Genomic DNA, 20,901 nt, shown 5'->3' with positions numbered 1-20,901 from the left:
CAATAGAACAAATCAACAGCATCCAATACACAATCCTGCTCGCAAATTGAGTCAATATGCATCATTCAGCTACATGTCTACTCCCTGGAGCAGATCCCATCCATTTCTTCTACCGTTCACTTATAAATATCTTGTTATTTGTCATAGTTGTTGATATTAGGAGCATCATATCACATTTAGGTATATCATCTGCATAATAGCATTTCGCTACCCTTCGTTTGTCGCCCGAGAATCGCATGTTCCACACTATTCGACTGTTGCTTTTGCTTGCACTATATTTCTCTTCAACAGCTGGTAGCACACTGTATGTAGGACTCAAAAATCGTACCTTCGAGGTACGGTATAAGTCATAAAACGGTGGGTGCTTTGACAAATCGGCAAATGGACGATATTTTTCGTACGAAAAAGCAGCAAATAGCAGATGCACCGTTTGATCCGTTACCTCCATTATATTAGAAAGGACATGCAAAACTAGATTACGTGAGCAAGACGTTCAACTATCGGCCATGACTTGCTTGGCTCCTTCAAGAACCACTACCGTTCTGGATGCTCCGGACAGGGTAGTATTTGAGATGGGAATGTGGCGCTCACCCGCCATCGCCGCCCACTCCGTAAGCGGAGCAAACGATGCGACGAAAATGATATTATTGTTTGCTCAACGAATAAGCTCTCCCCGTCTTCCGTTAGTAGAGAAAATATTTGCCAATTATGCATTTGTGTAGCACCCATCAACGACCAGACTGTTTGTGCATGAGGTCTCCTAGCAATTCCTCCTAGTGCTCACATGCCAATTGTCCGGTATGGGGAAACCTGAGCTGTTTTCTTCTTTGTTGTACGAAATTGCAAGGCAAAAATAAATCCTATCTGCTAATGGTAGCATGATGAACCGAATATTTCCAGTAAGTATTTGCTCCTCAACACATCTAAGCCACTTTTATTGTAAAAACGATAATAGCTATATCGGAGTTTATTTATGCCGATCATATGTTTGAATTACTTCCTATTAGAATCAATATCCCCTACAATATGGTATTTTGCGGTATTCACAAAGAAAATGGATTCCAAATTTGCTTGACAGCTTCCAAAACAATTGTTCGCAAACACAAATTGTGAGTTTTTGTAAAGTAGAAATAATAAATGATTACTGTCAAACAAATTACTTAACAAAAAATCGTGATTAAAAATTCTGTACATGAATAAATATAGATTAATGTAAAATTGATCAAAAAAGTAACCTCCAAAGTCTCTTAATTAGAGAATATCAATAAAATCGTTCAGTAGCACTTAATTTTTTTTCTCTTATGTCAATGTAACGCAAAACTGATCAACAGACTCATTCAACATATTCCAAGAATCTAGAAATGTTGGTGATTGCAATTGATATTAACCTCTTATTGAAAAATGCCAAAGCTAACCACTACGAATGGGGTTGGTTTACTCGGTACTGCGAACTATAGCCACAGGCTAACAGACATAAGACTTTATGCAATGTTTGATAAAATCGTCGTCCGGATGATAACAGTACTTTACGTAAACAACACACCATCTACTGCCGTGTTTGCGCTGCGCCCTTACATTTAGACAGCAGCGCTAGCGTACGTGCATGTGTCAAATTGGGAACTAGCAGGCAGTGTTGTCTTGTCGGCTTGTCGCATGTCGCATGTTCTTTGATTGCAAATTGAAAATAATCATTTCCTGTGACGGTGCAGCAAGGCGCCAGTGTTGCGTCTATCAGTCTGTACTATAACATAACACAAACAGGGCGGGTGAGGGAATGCATTCCAAACAAAATTGAATCACTTCTCGATAAGTTTACAACTTTATTTGTGCAAAAAATTCATCCAATTTTCTCTCGACAGAGTTTCCGTTTCGTTCGGTTTGTAGACGGGTGATGCAGATATCGACTTCAGCCACAACGACGACAGACGAAGCCCTTGCGTGTGTAAGATTCGAAAAACACAATGCAATCCGCTCGATTTCACAATAGACGGGTGAAACAACTTTGTAAATTAACATCTGTACATAGTGGAACGTTTTTGTCACACGATTCGTTAAGCAATAGTGCAACCAAAAGTTTTGATATTTTTCATTCGATAAACTGATAACATTTACAACATAACAATTTTGCTAATTTGGGCTTAATGTTCAGCGCGTGAAGGAATCAATGTTTAGTAATTCCCACTACTGGTTTTTTAAATTCACTAGCGTTCAATGAGTGGTAAATTAATTAAGTTTCATACTTTTAGCAATCCAATTATCATTATTTTATTATTTCTAGCGTTATTTTATACAACATTTTCGATGTCTCGATTTTTTTTTTAAATCCGCCTGCACTCTTGAGTGTTTTTCCATCACAAGACTTGAGGTTAACAAAACGAAAACAAAAGCCTATGCAATCAACTTATTTGTTACTTTTACAGCAGAATCGCCTACCGATACCACGAATGAACAAATTTACGCCAAAATTTAAAAAAAAAACATAATAAAAACGCAATGTTTCATGCTACCGGGAAGCTGACATGTTGGGACGGTTCGCTGTTCGCCCGGAGGGAACACCCTGTACCATAATTTTACCGCACTGTATTGAACGATGAAGACATCGTAACCTTCATCGCCTGAACTTGGATTTGATATATAGTATAAAGAAAATTTCTTCGAAGTTCGAGTGAGCTTTTAATCGCAAGATGCTTAACGAAAACGAAAAGAATATTTTCTACAATGTTATTGGATTCTCTTCATACCATCCTCGATAACTCCCTGCTCTGTTTGTGGGAGGTACGCATTCCCCTCTCATACGTGAACTTGAGAGCCACTGAAAACTTTTCCCATAAATATTGGAAAATTTCCTGTATATGTTTCGCAGTTTAACTACCACAGGATGAGGGGGAGGAAGTATCGGTCGCGTTTTCCAATATCGAACGGCGAACGGGGAATCTGCTGAAATATGTGTTTTGGATAAGCTAAGAATTCGTTTCATTCCTTCCCTTAATAATGTAGCTATTATATTACCATTTGTTTGTGATGAAATATATTCGTGAGAGCTGTTCAATAAATACACTTTAACCATGCATAAGCTGGGGGAAGATGTTGGGCTTCAAGCTCCCCAAGAGGGGGGCAGAAAAAAACGCATTTGAAGAGAGAGTTAGGAAAAAACTAAGCAATTACTGAATAAAATCTAAAACTCAACGTCATGATATGCGTGCCAATAAGCACAATCCTGCTTGTCGCTGTCGCGGTGGACAGCGAAAGGAGGTTGCTCCATCTCGAATGGATAAACTAGGTGGAGGGCTTATATAGCCAATCCGAACTGCGCAGTCCGATGCCTATCGGACTAACCAGAAAATTCAATGTTAACTCTTGTTTGGCTGCTGCTGCTGGCTGATGTTACTTCTTTCGCATCCGAATATTAACTGGCCCAATGCTTTTTTCAACTCAACGTGTATTTATTATTTTTTTTATATGGTTACATATGATTTACATAATAATTGTTTAACCTTTCAAGGCTCTGCATCTTTGTTTTGAGGTTTGCTGGTTACTTAATTCTATAGATTTACATTATTTGTGTAGAGTTTTACAGTTCATCCATTATAGGACTAGTTTTTAATTGAAAAATAAATTTTTATAACCTACTTAACTACGAATAAGGCCGTTACAAATTTTATTTCCATTTTATGTCAACCCCCCCCCCCTTCAAAAATCTTGAATATTGGAGGGGGAAGAAAAAAAAAGCTCAAACTGTTTTATTCATTTTATTGGTTTTCCGACAGCATAAATGCTTTTTTTAGCAACAAACAAGTCCAGTGACAGCGAGAATGTCTCCAAAAAGCAAGCGAAATAAACAGTAATAATAATAAAGTGTTATTTTGCAACATTTATTTGAGTGCAAGTTACAAACGTCATAACTTGCACACAAACTTTGATCAAAGATTTTTCTTTTTTTTCGTCTCGCTGTTATTTATTTTTGATAACCTTGGACATAAAAAGAATTCGAAATTTGTATCAGCCTAAACAGTAATAATAATAAAGTGTTATTTTGCAACATTTATTTGAGTGCAAGTTACAAACGTCATAACTTGCACACAAACTTTGATCAAAGATATTTCTTTTTTTTCGTCTCGGTGTTATTTATTTTTTGCCACCCCCTTTGCTAACTTTGATAACCTTGGACATAAAAAGAATTCGAAATTTGTATCAGCCTAACTAACTTAAAATTAACTCAAAACTAAAGTACCAGCTCACGAATGATCTGGTGAGGTGACCTGGCGCAGGGCTCTTTGAACCTAGTCAACGATGTTGTTCTCCGTTCCTGCAGCACCTGAAGACCAACCAGGCGTTGGATCTCAAAGTTTCGTGTCCCCGAAGGGGTGTTTAGGATCATACGTAATATTTTATTCTGAACAATCTGAAGTTTAAGATGGTGGGTTTCAGCGCAGCCCTCCCAGACAGGCAAAGCGTACTCTATGACCGGCAAAATTATTTAGGGGTAAACAGGGTAAGACCGCCCAGCGGGGTAAGACCGCCCACCGTGATTTTACTACCAAGTTATATAATAATTGAAAAAATTCTTTAACATGTCTATTACAGTATAATTACATAACATTTTGCACCCCTTTCATTTTTGATAGTGCGCGAACATTCACAGAAATAATTAAAAACAACCTTTCAGCTGGCAACCAGTCAACGCGCTATTGTTTTGCGGCAACGGGACTTAAGGGTTTTCTGTCTAAAAATCTATTGTTTTATTCGTGAATATACGTTTAACCGCTTGCCTGAATCTGTCTTCTTTCGGAACTATCGAAGGCCGTGAGTAATCTTGTAATTTTGACTACTTTTTCGATGGAATATGAAAATGTTCCACTGGGGGTAAAGTTGCCCACTATACATGGGGTAAAACCGCCACGTATACAAGTGCTTGTTGTTTTACTTCAAGACCCAAATGCCTCAACACTACAAAGGGAATATTTACAGGATCAGTAAAGCAATTTCAAGCCACATAAGACATCAATGTTAATCGACCATTTCCGATTTGGTAGAAGCTTTTCTAGAAATTTTTTTAACGCGACTAATTTTTGAAAAAAGTAAACTTGTGTAAAAATGGTATTAATGAACAAAAAAAAAATTAGTGCCAGGACGGTTTGTTTGATCGATATGACTTCTCCGGCAGAGTTTAAAATAGCAGTTTTTTACTTCCGAAAAAGAATACACTGTAAAAAAATTTAAGAAAAGATATAAAAATAGAATTAAAATTTGTTTTTTTATTTATTTAAAAAAATGATGTTTCTGCCTGCAGAATCTACAAAAGGTAAGCTAAAATTTGATGGTTATTCGATCATGGAGTAATAGAAATATTTATAGCTCAAATCTTGTAAAGATTTTTTCTCGGGCGTCGTTGGTAATTTTGTTCGTAAAAAAAACCATAGAAAAATTTAAAATATGAACAAAAAATCAATAATATTATTATTACTCTATACATAATAAGTCTTCAAAAAAATCATACAGACAGGTATATTGAGTTCGTATTTTTAGCTTAAAGACAGGTTTATTATAAATTGAATATCTTGAAAAACCCCAATTCTGAAAAATCTATGTATTTTGAAAACAACAAAGAGCTACCTAAACATTGATTTGACCTTGGATAATCAAAAAACAAAAAAAGTTAAAACTTAGAAAAAAAATTTTTTTCAGATTTTTCACAGTGTAGCTATATTTTATCAAAAAAGAAAAAAAATACCATCCACAACTTTGTCAAAGACACTATACCGATAAAATCAACCCAACTTGGCCCTAAAAATATTTGTTATTCTCAAAAAATGGTGGGCGATCTTACCCCGCTGGTGACGGGCTTACCCCGCATGAAAAAGATCTGCACATTTTCAATGAATTTTTAAAATTGAAAAAAAAGCTGGAAAATGAACACAAAAAAATCAGTTCTTATTTTTTAAATGCGGGTATTGATTAGAAGAACCTCTTAGCGAAGAAAAAATGAAATTGCAGCCGCAACTTTTTTTTTATAAACAGCATTGCTTAAGGGGGCGGTCTTACCCCGCTTACCCCTACTTGTGAACGGCAAGCTTGTTGGTGAGGGAAAAGGTGGATTTCCTATTAATGAGAGGATAGAGGGATTTGGTCAGTATGTTGCACTTGGTAACAGGTTTCTCTCGTGTAAACGAAATAGAAGCTTTTGGTCCAGGAAGAGACCAAGATAGGCAACCTCGCTCGAACATTCGATGGGAGTGTTATTGGGATGGATTCTCACATTGGCAGGCGGAACAAGTCGAGTTGATTTTGAATACGGGAATATAATAGCCTGGGTCTTAGCTGCATTGATGCAGATCTTCCAGCTGTTGGAAAAGTCGGACAGAACATACAGTTCCTCCTGTAGTCTACGCGTCAAGGCTCTAATCACTCGACCTTTGTAGATAATGGCAGTGTCGTCTGTAGACATAGACAGGATGCCACCACCCGGAAGGGGAGGAGCATCTGAGGTAAATATGTTGAACAGGATGGGACCAAGAAGGCTACCCTGTGGAACCCCAGCATCTACGTTAAACGTATCAGAGGGAGTGTTGTTGAGGAAGACCTGGAATGATCTGTTCGACAGATAATTTTTGATGATCTTTACGAGGAAGATCGGGAAGTTGAATCGCTGCAGCTTGAACACCAGGCCATCATGCCAAACATTATCGAACGCCTTGTCGATGCCCAACAATGCCATGGCAGATGTTTTACTAACGGGCTTGTTCCGCCTTAGGGTCTGAGTAACTCTAGTGAGTTGGTGAACGGTGGAGTGATCCTGCTTAAACCCGAACTGTTCTGGGAGGAAAATGTTACGAACGTGGGAGGGAAATGTTACGAATGGTTTACGAACTCCAGAAAGCGACTAAGAATCAACTTTTCTAACAACTTCGAGATGCACGATAATTGGTTGAAGGGACGATAGTTTTTAGCGTTGGTAGGGTCCTTACCGGGTTTGTGAATGGGGATCACTTTAGCTAACTTCCAGTGAGACGGAAAATAGCTGAGCTCCAGACACTTATTAAAGATCGCTGCCAGATGTTCAAAAAATTCTCGACTCAAGTTTTTCAACTCAGGGTTGAGGACCTCATCGGCACCGACGGCCTTCATGTTCTTGGTGCGCTTGATAGCAGCTAACACCTCATCAGCGGATGTTTTAGATTCATCGGAAATGATTGATGGAAGATCGACGACTCTAGTTATTACTTCCTGGACGGCAAGCTCGTGCGGGCTAACCATGGCATGACCCAAATTGTGAGAATTGACAAAATGCTGACCAAGTGCATTGGCTTTTTCAGATGCTGTTAAAAGGAAATGACCGGGGTTTGGTGTTGGGGGTGATAGAGGGGGAATAGGTCTCGGTTTGGTTTTCAGAATTTTGGTAAGTCTCCAGAACGGCTTTCCACGGACTGGGAGGGAGCGAAGATGTTGAGAAAAATGTTGGTTTCTTAAATCCACCAACCTGGCTTTGATGATTTTGTTGAGACGATTGATATTGGTCTTCAGGTGAGGCAGGCAAGAGCGCTGGTACTGCCGTCTTATAGTGTTACGGAATTGGATATATCGTTTGGTTGCGTTGTCTAGGTTCAGAGAGTTACTCACCAGATTAGAAGCCGGCACATGCATATCCTGGACCAGTGATAATGCCTCATCGATGGACTGAAGACACTGGTCGATGTTTTCTGAGGACTCTAGCTGGACGCTGTAGTCAATTGCGTTGTCCACACATCGCTGGAACCGCGCCCAATCGACTCGATGGTAGTTACGCCGAGAGACTTGGAATCGGTTAGCAGAGGATCCAACTTCGAATACCATTAGGAAGTGGTCCGAGCTGAGTTCTTGGTGTACAACCGGGTCGGTGATGTTGCCCATATTGAGATGAATAGATAGATGGTTGCGTGTACTCCGGATCTGCTCAACCGGGTGGGAGCGGCCGGACCTAGGATGTTGTAGTGGCCTACTTGTAGGTAGTTGAAGAGAATCAGGCCGTTTTGGTTGCGTCGACTGTTGCCCCAGGCTTGGTGTTTTGCGTTGAGATCACCCGCAATGATGAACTGCCCCTGCCTCCGAGTCAGTTTGATGATGTCGCTTCTTAGGTTCGTTGGCGTCCCATCGCTTACGTTAACTTGCTTGGGACAATAGGCTGCGATGATGGTAATGGGACCGACTCCAGTGGTTACTTCCAATCCCACGGCCTCAATGACTTTGAGTTGGAAACTCGGTAGCAGATGACAGTTTATTTCAAGCCGAAGAGCAATAGCCACACCTTCTCCAGAAGAATATGCTCGATCCAGCCGTAAAAATCGGAAGTCGGGAAGGAAGATGTTCACCTCAGGTTTGAGATGCGTCTCCGTGATGATTGCAATGTCTATTTTGTGTACGTTGAGGAAGTCAACAAGCTCGTGATTCTTGTTCCTAATGGAGTAAGCGTTCCAGTTAGCAATCTTGATGATTTCACGGTCCATATTTGGAAGCAATCATCACCGCAGACTGCAGTTGTTCAGCTCTACTTTTGCAATTGCGAAAAGTGTTGATACATTCCACGACCAGTGAAACATATTGCTCCATGGTGAGCATGGGTTCGTTGTCAGTTGTGCCAGTTGCAGCTTGGGAGAAAGTCATCGCGGACGAGTCCCCTTGGAGACCTGGTGGGGTTGAACGGCTACCGGATCTCGTTGCTTCAGCATACGTAGAGGCAGCTGTTACTGGTTTGGTGGTTGGATTCAGCGGTAGCGGGGCGAGCAAAGTTATGGGGTGCCGGGAGCTAATGGCAAGGAACTCCTTTGTGTTGTTTGGGGGCACCTTCCGGTGACCTGGTTGATTGTTGGTGGAGGCCCGCTTACGAATCTCGATGAACTCTGCGCGTTTCGGGCACGTTCTACTGGTTGCTTTGTTGGCAGCCCCACAGTTGGCGCACACCGGATCGGCGGTCGCCATCAGCTGGCAGGCATCGGGGGCGTGCGTTTGGTCACACTTGATGCAACGGTACGCCATATGGCAATTTTTAGTCCCGTGTCCAAACAGCAGGCAGTTAGAGCATTGGGTGACGTCACGATGCACTGGTTTGTAGCGCTCCCAGGCTACGATGATGTGAAAAAGTGCTCGGATGGAATGCAGATCCGCCAAGCACGTTGAATTTTTCTCCAGGTTTACGAGATATAGTTGATCACAGTACTCCCGAGTTTTGTTGTGCCGCGTCATCTTGTGGATCTGGATTGGTTTAAGTCCTTTGGGTCCATCCACAAACCACGTGGACAGCTTTAGGGGGGGGGGGGGGGGGGTTGGAATCATTAAAAATCTGTCCACGTGGTATGTGGATGGCCCCTTTTGCCTTTAGTTCCTCCAACAGGGAGTCAACTTCCATGTCAGGAAGACCGCGGAGAACGACCCTGAGGGGTTTTTCTGCTTCGATATCATGGGAGAAATATTCCACCTCGTGATTCTGCAGTATCACTTGCACCGCCTTGTAATGATTCAACGACGGTACCATCAGTTTGTATCCCTCAGTGCACATGAGGATGGTGCATTTCAGTCCTTCGTCGATATAAACCACAATTGCTTCACGTAGGCGCGAAGCCTTTCACATAGAAAGGCGGGATTTTCTCCTTCTTCACTACTTCGGGATCCGTGGCGTTTTCCACGGGTATTGTCAGGCCGAGGCCGTTTCCCCGTACTGGAACTGGTTTTTGCTTTACCTATATCATGGTTCACCGTAGCGTCGGTTTCCAACGTGAACACACAAACTTACGAACGAACGTACAAATCGAACGGAACAAACATAAGCTACTGTACTGCTCAACAAATTAGCAGAGAATAAAAATCTGTATGATCTAATGATGGCCCAATGCACTGAACCATAGGCGTAGCCAGAGGGGGGGGGCAGGGAGCAGTTACCACACACACACACACACACACACACACACACACCTAGTTGTTGACATTGGTGCAGAATTTTGTTTTCAATAACTCTAATAGCACAAAACGACATCTTTAGCCCATAGAAACATCTGTGTAAACTATCAGCCAATCAGAAATAATTGATTGAAATACTTGCGCTATGTTGTGTAGAATTGCACAGGTTTTCCAGTTGCCTACGCGTTGTCCTTGCTGCATCCCCCTAACGTAATACGCATGTTGTTGGTTCTTATAGACCTGCTAGCTAAAGCCTGTTCTTCCTTCCCTGCGACTAAGAAAGCAAATAAACTTGCCCTACCATGTAAAACATGCACGATCGAACGCTCGTTCAGCACATTACGTCGGGTGAAAACCTGGCTGAGGTTAACAATGGTTGAACAGCGGTTGAGTGCTCTCTGCTTGCTGAGTGTTCATCGGCAGATGGTCAACAACAATCGTGAAAAGACACATGAACCGCTTCCGGAACGTTGACGTTTAATGCCCGAAGATTTTATTGAGAGTCTTGACTGTGTCTTTAAACTTCACGTCCTTGGGAAGCTTTGACAGGATGTAGTTGAGATAGCGGCTGTGCGAATGGGTGTCCAGCTTCCGGAGAAGTAAGCGTACCTTCGCCGCATCATTCAGCTGACCTGCATCGTTCTCGAAGAGGTACTTGTTCTGACGGAACCGATAACTATTTTTTTGAAGCAGCCTTTTATTAGTGAAGCCCAAACTGTAAAGATTTTTATATAGTGATTTGCATAATTCGTAGTTCAATGAATCAATGAATCATACAACAATTAGTTTCCCTTCCTGGTCTTCCTGCACACTATAGATCCCTTCCACTTGAACCTTCGTTTCCTTTCCCTGCCTTTCTCTTCCTTTCCTTTTCCTGATAAACGTAATAATTAATCTTTATACACCTTGAGTTTTTTTCTACTTACAACTATTTCACTGTATTTTTTCAGGTTATGCGGTAATATATATTTGCACCGCGCTGATTTCGTATACTGTAAGCAAACTTGCGGCTAGATTTTTTTTAATGTTATCCAATTCGCACATACCTTTCTTACGATTTATAAGCTGCTATGATCAGTATAATATCTTCTATGAATTTTAAGCAATATTTTTACTATTAATAAACCACGCTCGCTATCGTTAATCTTTTATTATTTTGTTTATTTATCCCCTCTGACATCGGCTGTCGCCTCGTTATCCCTCTGGTTGGCTGACATTCGCTGTCACTCCGGTTATCCCTGTGGCTGAGTTTGGCTGGCCCACGATTAATGCCCAGCGGTGTTAACATGCCCCAGCCCGTAACATCCGGTAACTTTTCCGGAAGTTTCGGAATTACAGTCTCTTATCTCCAGCACCACTAAGTTGGCTACAGCACGTCTCAGTACGCCTCCAGCTGTTCTCACATTTGCTTGCCTGATTCGCCCGTCCGGTCCCTGAAGCACTTGTTCTACTATACCTCTAGTCCAGCACTTCCTGTTCTTTCCGTCGACAATGAATACTAGGTCATTTACTTCTAATGGTTTCTGGTCTTCATACCATTTGGTTCGCCTGTTTATAGTTGGTAAATATTCTTTAGACCAGCGCTCCCACATTCGGTTCGCAACAACTTGCGATCGCTTGTAAGCGTCTCGTAGAGCGCCTGCAACATTAACTTTCCCGTCTACCTTCATGTCCGCAATCGTCACATTTCCACGAAGGAAATGATGCGGGGTGATTGCTTCTTCTTCAGCTGACTCTTGTGGTATGTACGTTAGGGGACGCGCACTGATCATATCCTCTGCTCCGCAAGGACCGTTAGCAAAACTTCATCGGTTAGGATTCTTCCATCATCAAGCGTTTTCATACATTCCTTCACGGATCTTACCATTCTCTCCCAGATGCCACCCATGTGCGGCGCTGCTGGAGGATTGAAATGCCACGCTGTCGTTGCGCTCGCTACTGTATTCGCGCACTCACTGTAGATTCTACGCATCTCGCGGTCTGCGCCCTTGAAACAAGTTGCGTTGTCCGAAAAAATTTCTTTTGGTATGCCATGCTCCTTATTAAATCTCCGTATGGTCATTAAACATGATTGTGTTGTGCTATGTACAACCTCGAGATGTACGGCACGAATCGCAAGACAAGTGAATACGCAGACCAACCTTTTCTCTTTCCTTCTGTTGACCGCCACTTCAATGGGACCCAGATAGTCGATGCCTATCGAGCTAAATGGTCGAAGATGGGGGGTCACTCTCTGAACGGGTAGTGGAGCCATCATCGGAGCCAATGGACGACAACGATTCACCTTACACCATATACATTGGCGCATGACCTGTATAATCGCTGCTCGAATATTTGGAATCCAAAAACGTTGGCGAAGCTCATTCACCACAGTTTCGCGGTTAGCGTGACCAAACTTTTCGTGGTAAAATTGAATTATTTTTCTTGTCAAGCCGTGCTTCCGCGGCAGAATAATCGGAAATCGTTTGACAAACGGAATATCGGTTGATGTTTCCATTCGACCGCCAACGCGCAGTACCCCGTTTTCGTCGAGGACCGGTGTTAGTTTGTAAATACAACTGGATTTCGTAATCCTCTCGGGTTCTTGTCCTGGTTTGAGCGTTATGTTGGTCATCAGCGCGCTCATCTCGTCTGGAAACCCATCAAACTGTGCTTGTTTCCAAAGAACACTTTCTGCCTTCTGGAACTCTTCTTTGCTTAGTGGCAGCTGAATCGTCTCATGTTTCGCTTTGATCAACTTCCGCTGAGTTTCCGTGGCTTTCATAGTGATGATGGGAAGTTTGTTTTTCTTTCGCTTGCAGTTGTTCAGGAACCTTAACACGTATGCTGTACCTCGAAGTAATGTGGTCCATCGCGAGCACCTATTATCAACGATGACCTCATGATACAGTACGTGAGCTCTAGTTTCTTCGTCGGTATCTTCAATTGGTATACTCGTAGACGGCCATTGGTTTTCCGAATTGTAAAGAAAAGATGCACCTTTGAACCATTCTCCGTCGCTGTGCAAAAACGGAGTTCGACCCCATTTAGTTAGTAAGTCAGCCACGTTCAACTTTGTCGGAATCCATCGCCAATCTGTTACACGAGTTAGCTCCAGAATTTCCCCAACTTTGAAAACCACGTTCTGCTTAAATTTGTGCTGGTCAGAGCTTATCCAGCTGCACACTGTCCAGGAATCTGTCCACAGAATACAACGGTCAATCTTCAACGTATGTTTTGCTAGTATGGTCTGGCTCATTCGAGCCCCTAGAACAGCAGCCATAAATTCCAGTCGAGGTATCGATTGGCGTTTCAGCGGAGCTACTTTCGCTCGAGACATAACCAGGCAGCACCGCACCTCGCCTTTGAAAACCGCCCGGAGATATGCAACGCTTCCATAGGCGTTTTCACTGGCGTCGGTGAAAATGTGGATCTCTATTGACTCAGCGTCCGCCGCTACTGAATCGCCTAAGTAGCATCGTGGGACGCGTACGTTTTCTACGTCCACCAGTAAACCGATCCATCGTTTCCACATCTCCCAGCAGCTGTCGGAAATTACATCATCCCAGTCGCAACCGCTACGCCAAAGATGCTGAACGATAATTTTCCCGTGTATTGTGAAAGGTGCCAGCAGGCCCAAGGGGTCAAAAAAACCCATTACACAACTCAACACTATTCGTTTTGTTGGCCGTTTGTCCCCCCGAAGGTACGGAAGAGTTGCTTCTCGATGCTGTGTGGAGAAGAAAAACTCGTCATGTTCTGGATTCCATATCAAACCCAACACACGCTCTTGTAACGTAATCTTGTCCTGATTGAAATGGACCTTCGTAGCTGAAATTTCCTCTCCCAAACTCTGCAGTACTTCAGACGAGTTCGATACCCAATTGCGAATCTCGAATCCGGCGCATTTATGAATGAACTTTACTTGATTCGTTCTGGTAATTGCTTCCTTAACGGTATCGACACTATCAAAATAATCGTCGACGTAGTGGCGATTTATAATTGCTTCCACTGCTTCTGGATATTGTCCGGCATACTCCAGTGCATTACAGTTTTTCACGTATTGAGCTGAGCAGGGAGAACATGTGGATCCAAATGTGGCAACATCCATAACGAAAATATTTGGCGGGTCTTGGGGTTTTTTTTCGGAAAAGAAAACGTTGGGCCTGCTTGTCATCGTCGATTATTTTTACTTGGTGATACATTTCACGCAGATCGCCTCCAAAGGCAATTCTGCGCTCTCGGAATCCGATTATTACTGTAACCAACGGAACAAGCATGTCAGGACCCGTTAATAACTGAGAGTTGAGTGATACGTTCTGCACGGCAGCTGCAGCATCCCAGATGAGCCGTACTCTTCCTGGTTTCCTGGGATTCAAGACGACATTTAAAGGGAGGTACCATATTTTTCTTGGTTCTGTATCAGCAAGCTCTTCAGGAGTTGCTAAATGCGCGTACCCCTTCTCCTGGTACTCATCGATTTGTCGGCATACGTTCTCGTACAACTCTGGATTCTTCTCCAGTTTTTTCTCCAACTGCTTCAGTCTTTTCACGGCTAACGAATAACTATCCGGGAAATACGGATCGTTATTTTTCCACAGAAGCCCGGTTTCAAAGCGGTCTCCAATTCGTTTAGTAGTGCGCTGGAGGATTTCGCGAGCCCTCTTATCTTCTGCAGATTCCCTTGGCACGCAAACCACTGATTCCTCTAATGCATAGTGGGTCTTTAGCAAATCGTACAGTTGTTCATTGCTGACCTCTTGATGAAAGTTTAAACATGCGCCTTCTTTTTCAAATTGGTTTGCTCGGGTTGGTCCATATACTGTCCATCCGAGCTTACAGCGCACTGCAATAGGTTCTGTCTCCGTCCCAACCTTTATTTCCGTCGGTGCGAACGAATGGATGTTATTCAAACCTATGAGTAATTCCGGTCGTCCATCATACGATGTTATCGATAGTCCCTGCATGTAAGCGTACTGTGCCGCAATCTCCTTTGATTTTAGCGCTTGCTGGGGTAGCATTAATTTTTCCACCGTCCGAACTGACTTCAGCAACAATTTGTCATCCGCACCGACGGCGGATACCCAAAGATTCATCCTACGCGACTCCTTTTCTACTCGTATTATATCGGCCGTCCATCTAATCGTAAGCTTTTCCTGGACGCCACACACACCTAAACGATCTGCTATATTTTTTTCTACCAGCGTCACGGAAGCACCTTCATCCAAAAACGCAAGAGCTGTGATTGTACGATCCCCCCAGTGGAGATTCACTGGAATCATTCGGAACAATGTCACGTTGTTGGTTCGAATATGGGCACTCGTACCAACGACGGCTGTAAAGGGGTGTAGTAAAGGATTATGAGGTTCTCTGCATTCGCCAACATTGCATCGCAATTTGAATTTACATTGAGCCATACCGTGTTCGTTCAGGCACACTGAGCACAAACCCCACTGATTTACTATTTCCAGTCGATGATCAGTGCGCTGACATGCTCTGCAAGGTTTTTGCCTCTTCCGTTCTTGATTGCTAGCTCTCGTGTTCTCGCTGATGCTATGGTTAAACAATCCGCCTTTCTCCTTCTGTCGGTCTTTGCCCGTTCGGAACTCGGTAACGGGCTTATACTCTAGCGTCACATTTGCCTCGCAAGCTTCTTCTACTATTTCGGAAATAAAATTGGTGAATGTCCGTAGCGTGACTCGCTTCTTTCCGCGTTTGTAGCGGACCCACTCACGCTTATCGTTATCCGGAAGCTTTCCAACTAGATCTTGTATTAGGAGTGGATTAATAAGATGTGATTTTAAACCAGCAGCCTCTAAATGCTCACAGAGCTGTTCAACTACAGTCCCGAAGGGAATAAATCTCGCCAGCTTTCCAGATTTTGGTGGCTCAAGTTTTCTGCATTTTCTAAGTAGCTTTGTAGCAACTGTTCCGGGCGACCATATAAGCTGCGCAGTTTTTCAATTACCTTCGGTACGGATTTAGGTAAAAGAAGTTGCCCTCGTACCATTTCTAGCGCTGAACCTTCAATACATTCTTGCAGTCGAACTAAATTTTCAACGGCGGAGAAACCACATGCTTCATTCACACTTAAAAAATTTCGCCGAGAGTTTGTGCCGAGATTTGGACAGCCGAGTGCTCGGCAACCATCTCGGCTGAATCTCTTTTGCCGAGAATCTCGGAAAACCAATATTTGACAGATGTCATTTTATGCCGAGAATCGCGTACACAGTTGACTGTGCTCTCGGCAAATCCAACCGAGAAGCGGCAAACCAGTCTAACGACCTTTCGGTTATATAAGCTGAATGTTCGGCACAGTAAAGAGCCGTTTTTTCAGTGGAATCCAATCGTCGAAAATAGTTTTGCTGTAAATCAGGTAGTTTTCTTTCAAAAGATAAATTATAAGCTCGATGAGTTTCAGTAAGTAAAGAAATTTATTCATACTAAATCTTGAATACTTATCGTTATCTTGCTCGCCAGTAGGGCATTGAGCTAAACATCTAATCTAAAATTACGTCTAATGCCTATCCCTAAAACAAATAAAATATAGTATTCACACGATTTGAAACTACACTTTTTGAGTTCCAGCCACTTCCCCCAAACTGTACTACATGTTTTTCGGCTACCGGATTGTAAACACTTGTAATTTGCACAAATTTCAGCCAAACTTGTATCCGATTCCTGTTTGCTCACCCGTAACACGCATAAATTTGCACTAAGAAAAATGGCGGCAACTCGTTCATGAGGATGACAGCTGTATTGCCGAAACACGGCAACGAGTAAAATTTGTGCCGAGATACCAGTAATGTTTTTGCTGACCTCGGCATCAACAGTGTTTAACGATAAATTCGGCAAAAAATAGAGACGAGATTCGTCAAGCTTAGTTTTTTGGACGAAGTCTCGGCAAAATGATCTGACAACTGTCGGCAACCGGCATTTTTTTGCTGAAATACCGGTTTAATCCAAAGTTGCCGAGTGAACTCGGATGTTTTTTTGCCGAGCTCGAGATCCAGTTTTAAGTGTGTTCGAGACCTGATATGCTCCGTAGAATAAGGGCCATTCCTTCGGCCTCCCAGAGAAATTAGGAAGTTTCTTCGATATACCACTTCTCGCAGCCAGTTGTGCTTTAGTTGGCTTCAATTGCAGCTGCCCCAGCCCTTCGCGGCCAATGCTACCGTTTTTCCCATCTTCCTTCACTTTTGTATTTTTCGAATCGTAATCAATGTCACTAGAATCAGTATTTTCTTCGCCAGAAGAATGCTCCTCTTCGCTTTCATAGCCGTCTTCTTCTGAGGATTCATCTCCAGCAAATCGGTGCAGTTTTTTCGGATTCTGTCGCCCTTTAACCTCCGGATTGCGAAGCGGTGTGTTTTTATTCTCCAGAGGGTGTACATCTGATCCACCTACGTTCGAATCGACCTTTGCTACCGATTTTGCACCAACCCTTTCGAGTTTCGACATTTGAGAGTCCAAATTTGCCATCTCGATTTGGAACAACTGCTGCCTTGCCTGTACCCTGTAGTCGATCTAATTGCATTTTTCTCTCTCGTAGAATCTGCTCTTGCAGCGCGAGCTCTTCCTTTTCTTCTTCTTCGCGCATTTGTTGCTCTAACAGCATTCGCTTTTTCTCCAGTGTCCGCTTTAACTGTCGTTCTCTTTTTTTCAGCATCAATTCTGCTTCCATAGCCACTTCCAATCGTTTTTGGTTTTCTTTCATCTCCTTTAGTCTCTGCTGAACGGCCCGTTCGGAATCGCTAGCAATTTTCTTGCTAGTATTTTTTCTTTTAGCACCCTTCTCTTTTTCATTCTTGTAAGCCAGGGCTTTGCAGGTTTCTCTGTCGCAAAACCACTTTTCTTCCAGCCTCATTCCGGCGGTTATTCCGACACAACGACAGTGGTACCAGCTTTCGCATCCATCACAGCCAATCATACTCTCATTAGTAGTTGAAATTTGTTCGCAGGCTGCGCAAGGAGTTTGCGTGAAATTCAGTTCGGTATTCTCAGCCATAACGTTTTGAAGCAGAATCCTATTTCTCGATAATTGTTTTTGAGAATGTTCTGACGGAACCGATAACTATTTTTTTTAAGCAGCCTTTTATTAGTGAAGCTCAAACTGTAAAGATTTTTATATAGTGATTTGCATAATTCGTAGTTCAATGAATCAATGAATCTTACAATTAGTTTCCCTTCCTGGTCTTCCTGAACACTATAGATCCCTTCCACTTGAACCTTCGTTTCCTTTCCCTGCCTTTCTCTTCCTTTCCTTTTCCTGATAAACGTAATAATTAATCTTTATACACCTTCAGTTTTTTTCTACTTACAACTATTTCACTGTATTTTTCCAGGTTATGCGGTAATATATATTTGCACCGCGCTGATTTCGTATACTGTAAGCAAACTTGCGGCTAGATTTTTTTTAATGTTATCCAATTCGCACATACCTTTCTTACGATTTATAAGCTGCTATGATCAGTATAATATCTTCTATGAATTTTAAGCAATATTTTTACTATTAATAATCCACGCTCGCTATCGTTAATCTTTTATTATTTTTTTTATTTACCCCCTCTGACACCGGCTGTCGCCTCGCTATCCCTCTGGTTGGCTGACACTCGCTGTCACTCCGGTTATCCCTGTGGCTTAGTTTGGCTGGCCCACGATTAATGCCCAGCGGTGTTAACAGTACTGGTAGCGGTTAAACCAGCGTCCGAACGTAACTCCGTTTTCTTCGTCTCGGTGATGTTCGACGAGAGGGACTTCAAAACCTGCTCTGGGGTTTGATACTGAGGCTGCTGCTGCTGGGCCGCCATCTGCTGTAAAAGTTGGGCTATCTCGAGAATCATATCTTGAATTCTCGGTTGCGGCTGCTGATCAACTCTATCTTCTGCCATGTTCGTGGATTCTTGAGATCCTCGTCGCCAAAATAATATATCCAAAGGTTTGAATGAACTTAAGAGTTTTTACTAAAGAACATCTATATATATTCGAGGTTAGACAAAGAATAATCAGATTTTCTACTCTGATGTCAAGGACAACTTTTCACTGGTTGCCTTGATGTAACAATCACTAAGCACTAGGGTAAATAGGTAAAATACGCCCCCCCTAAGGAACATCGTCAATATTGTAGCTATGTTTATCATAAACAACAAATCTTTCATGCAGTTGGATACACGATTTAGTTGGTAATGCACTGCTATTATTTTGTTTTGTAATTACTGTTACACAAAAACGCCATAATTTTATTAAAAAATATGACTAAATTTCAAGCTTTCCAATCTACCGGGGCAAAACGCCCCAGATGCAGTATAATATGCCCCTTGCAGTAGCTTCATATGCCAGCTCAGCATGCGAAGCGAAACAGCGCTTGAAGTCTCAGAAGCAAACGCTGAAGCAATGAACAAATCAGCCGGGCTAGCGGTGGGGCATATTGCCCGGGAGCTGTAATGAAGCAGAAAGCATTGAATACTTAAGCAAATCATACAATTTTTATCGTTTCTTCACTAGATACAGCTGCTTAGAGGTTCATTTGAGATATATAAGTGTAAATACCAGATAATAAACTTTATACATTAGTGGAAAAACGTTACGGAAACGCTGCAAAAAATTAGATCCGAAGCAGCTCAAATCAAAATTGATTTTTGTTTATTTTTTTGCAATAGTGTTATGTCTTATTTTTTGTGTGTTTCCGAAAAAATGGACTGGGGCGTTATGCCTCGGGGGGGGGGGGGGGGTGGTAGTTTTATACATATTTACCCTAGTATTTATTTCTATTTTTCAAAATACACTAAAGTCGCTTTTTACGTGCCGCGTATAGAAACGCGAAAAAAAACCGCGTAAATTCCGGAATCCGCGTAAAAAAAACTTTTTAAATTCCGAAATCCGCGTAAAAAAGCCGCGTGAAAAGCGACCTTAGTGTAGCATTTTTTTACTTCTAAAATTTTGAAGAGCTTGATTATTCTTAGTTTATTACTCGTGGACGCAAAAACTTATTTGCCTCAATAAATACTAGCTGAGTACCCGATCATGGTCAGGATTCAATATCAGCTTGTTTTGTTATGGTGGCTTGGTAGTTACTATCTGGTCGTTACTATTAAATTTATATTTTTGAACCGGATTGTAAGAAGATTATTTTACCACAAAAGATCAAAATAATGATCGCAGTGGTTCAAATGTTACAAAAGAGAAGATCACTTTATTAATCAGGGTCTAATCCACCATTACCATTCTATAACTTTTCTCTTATGGAAATACATACCTGTGCCAAATTTAGTAGAGACAGGTCTAGCTGTTACTAAGTGATGAATCATGTATTTAAATATTCTTCAACTCTGATCAATGTCATGCAAAAAATATCTATCCGATTTCTTGGCTCCGAGCAAAAATAACAAACGACCTGGATACTGCATTACATTAGCTTTTCCAGTGAAGACGCATGGTAGTTATGGTGAAGAAAATTCTGTCTTTAGAACCAACATGAGCCTAATTATTGCTCGGTTTACTTCAGAGCTGCCAGTGATGTGCTTGAAAAAAATATCTTTATAATATGTATGGTAGCGCTACCAAAGTAAATTCTACTAAATATGGCGCCTTTAGAAACGCTTAAAGCACATATCTTAGTGAACAAATAAGTACTAGGTTTAACTACAGTTTCATGAGAAAAAATAAACAAACAGTACCTTCTCTAGGGTACGGTTTATTTGCGCTTACAACAAAAATTTCACAAAACCTCATTTCAGTTTTATTTTTATAGCAGTCTGAATATATTAAAAGTTGATTTTTTCCTGTTGCATAGAACAAACTAGGCGCACTAGAAAAACTCTATTTAACTGAGTTTACCGTGCGGGACATGCGAAATCCTTTCAGTTACCATCGTGTTAAGCATTCGAAACACGAAGATATTTTGCCACCTAGTTCGGTGGTCAGCTTGTGACATTTTACCGCTCTGCTGTGTGCGGGGTAAAACAGTGCAACTCCAAAATATCGAACTAATGAATA

At 41.9% G+C, this 20,901-nt stretch overlaps 1 protein-coding gene across 1 annotated transcript; it reads right to left on the bottom strand.

Annotated features, from left to right (window-relative positions):
* Positions 1 to 11,695: 11,695 nt before the first annotated feature.
* On the bottom strand, positions 11,696 to 17,914 carry LOC129716715 (uncharacterized). Its single transcript, XM_055666550.1, has 5 exons — positions 17,422 to 17,914; positions 17,010 to 17,330; positions 15,314 to 15,673; positions 14,066 to 15,241; positions 11,696 to 13,974 (listed from the first exon to the last, which is right to left on the bottom strand). Exons 1-5 carry the CDS (start codon positions 17,912 to 17,914, stop codon positions 11,696 to 11,698), a joined length of 4,629 nt encoding a protein of 1,542 aa, XP_055522525.1.
* Positions 17,915 to 20,901: the final 2,987 nt, after the last annotated feature.

This window comes from Wyeomyia smithii, chromosome 1 (genome assembly GCF_029784165.1).
Source record: "Wyeomyia smithii strain HCP4-BCI-WySm-NY-G18 chromosome 1, ASM2978416v1, whole genome shotgun sequence".
NCBI lineage: Eukaryota > Metazoa > Arthropoda > Insecta > Diptera > Culicidae > Wyeomyia > Wyeomyia smithii.
The sequence above is the reverse complement of the archived record's forward strand: the minus strand, read 5'-3'. Positions and strand labels throughout refer to the sequence as shown.

Coding starts and splice junctions, on each gene's coding strand:
- LOC129716715 (XM_055666550.1), bottom strand. CDS start 17,914: ATGGCTGAGAATACCGAACTGAATTTCACGCAAACTCCTTGCGCAGCC. Junction 17,331..17,421: donor GCAATTAGATCGACTACAGG/GTACAGGCAAGG, acceptor CAAAATCGGTAG/CAAAGGTCGATTCGAACGTA. Junction 13,975..14,065: donor CGATGACAAGCAGGCCCAAC/GTTTTCTTTTCC, acceptor CTCCCTGCTCAG/CTCAATACGTGAAAAACTGT.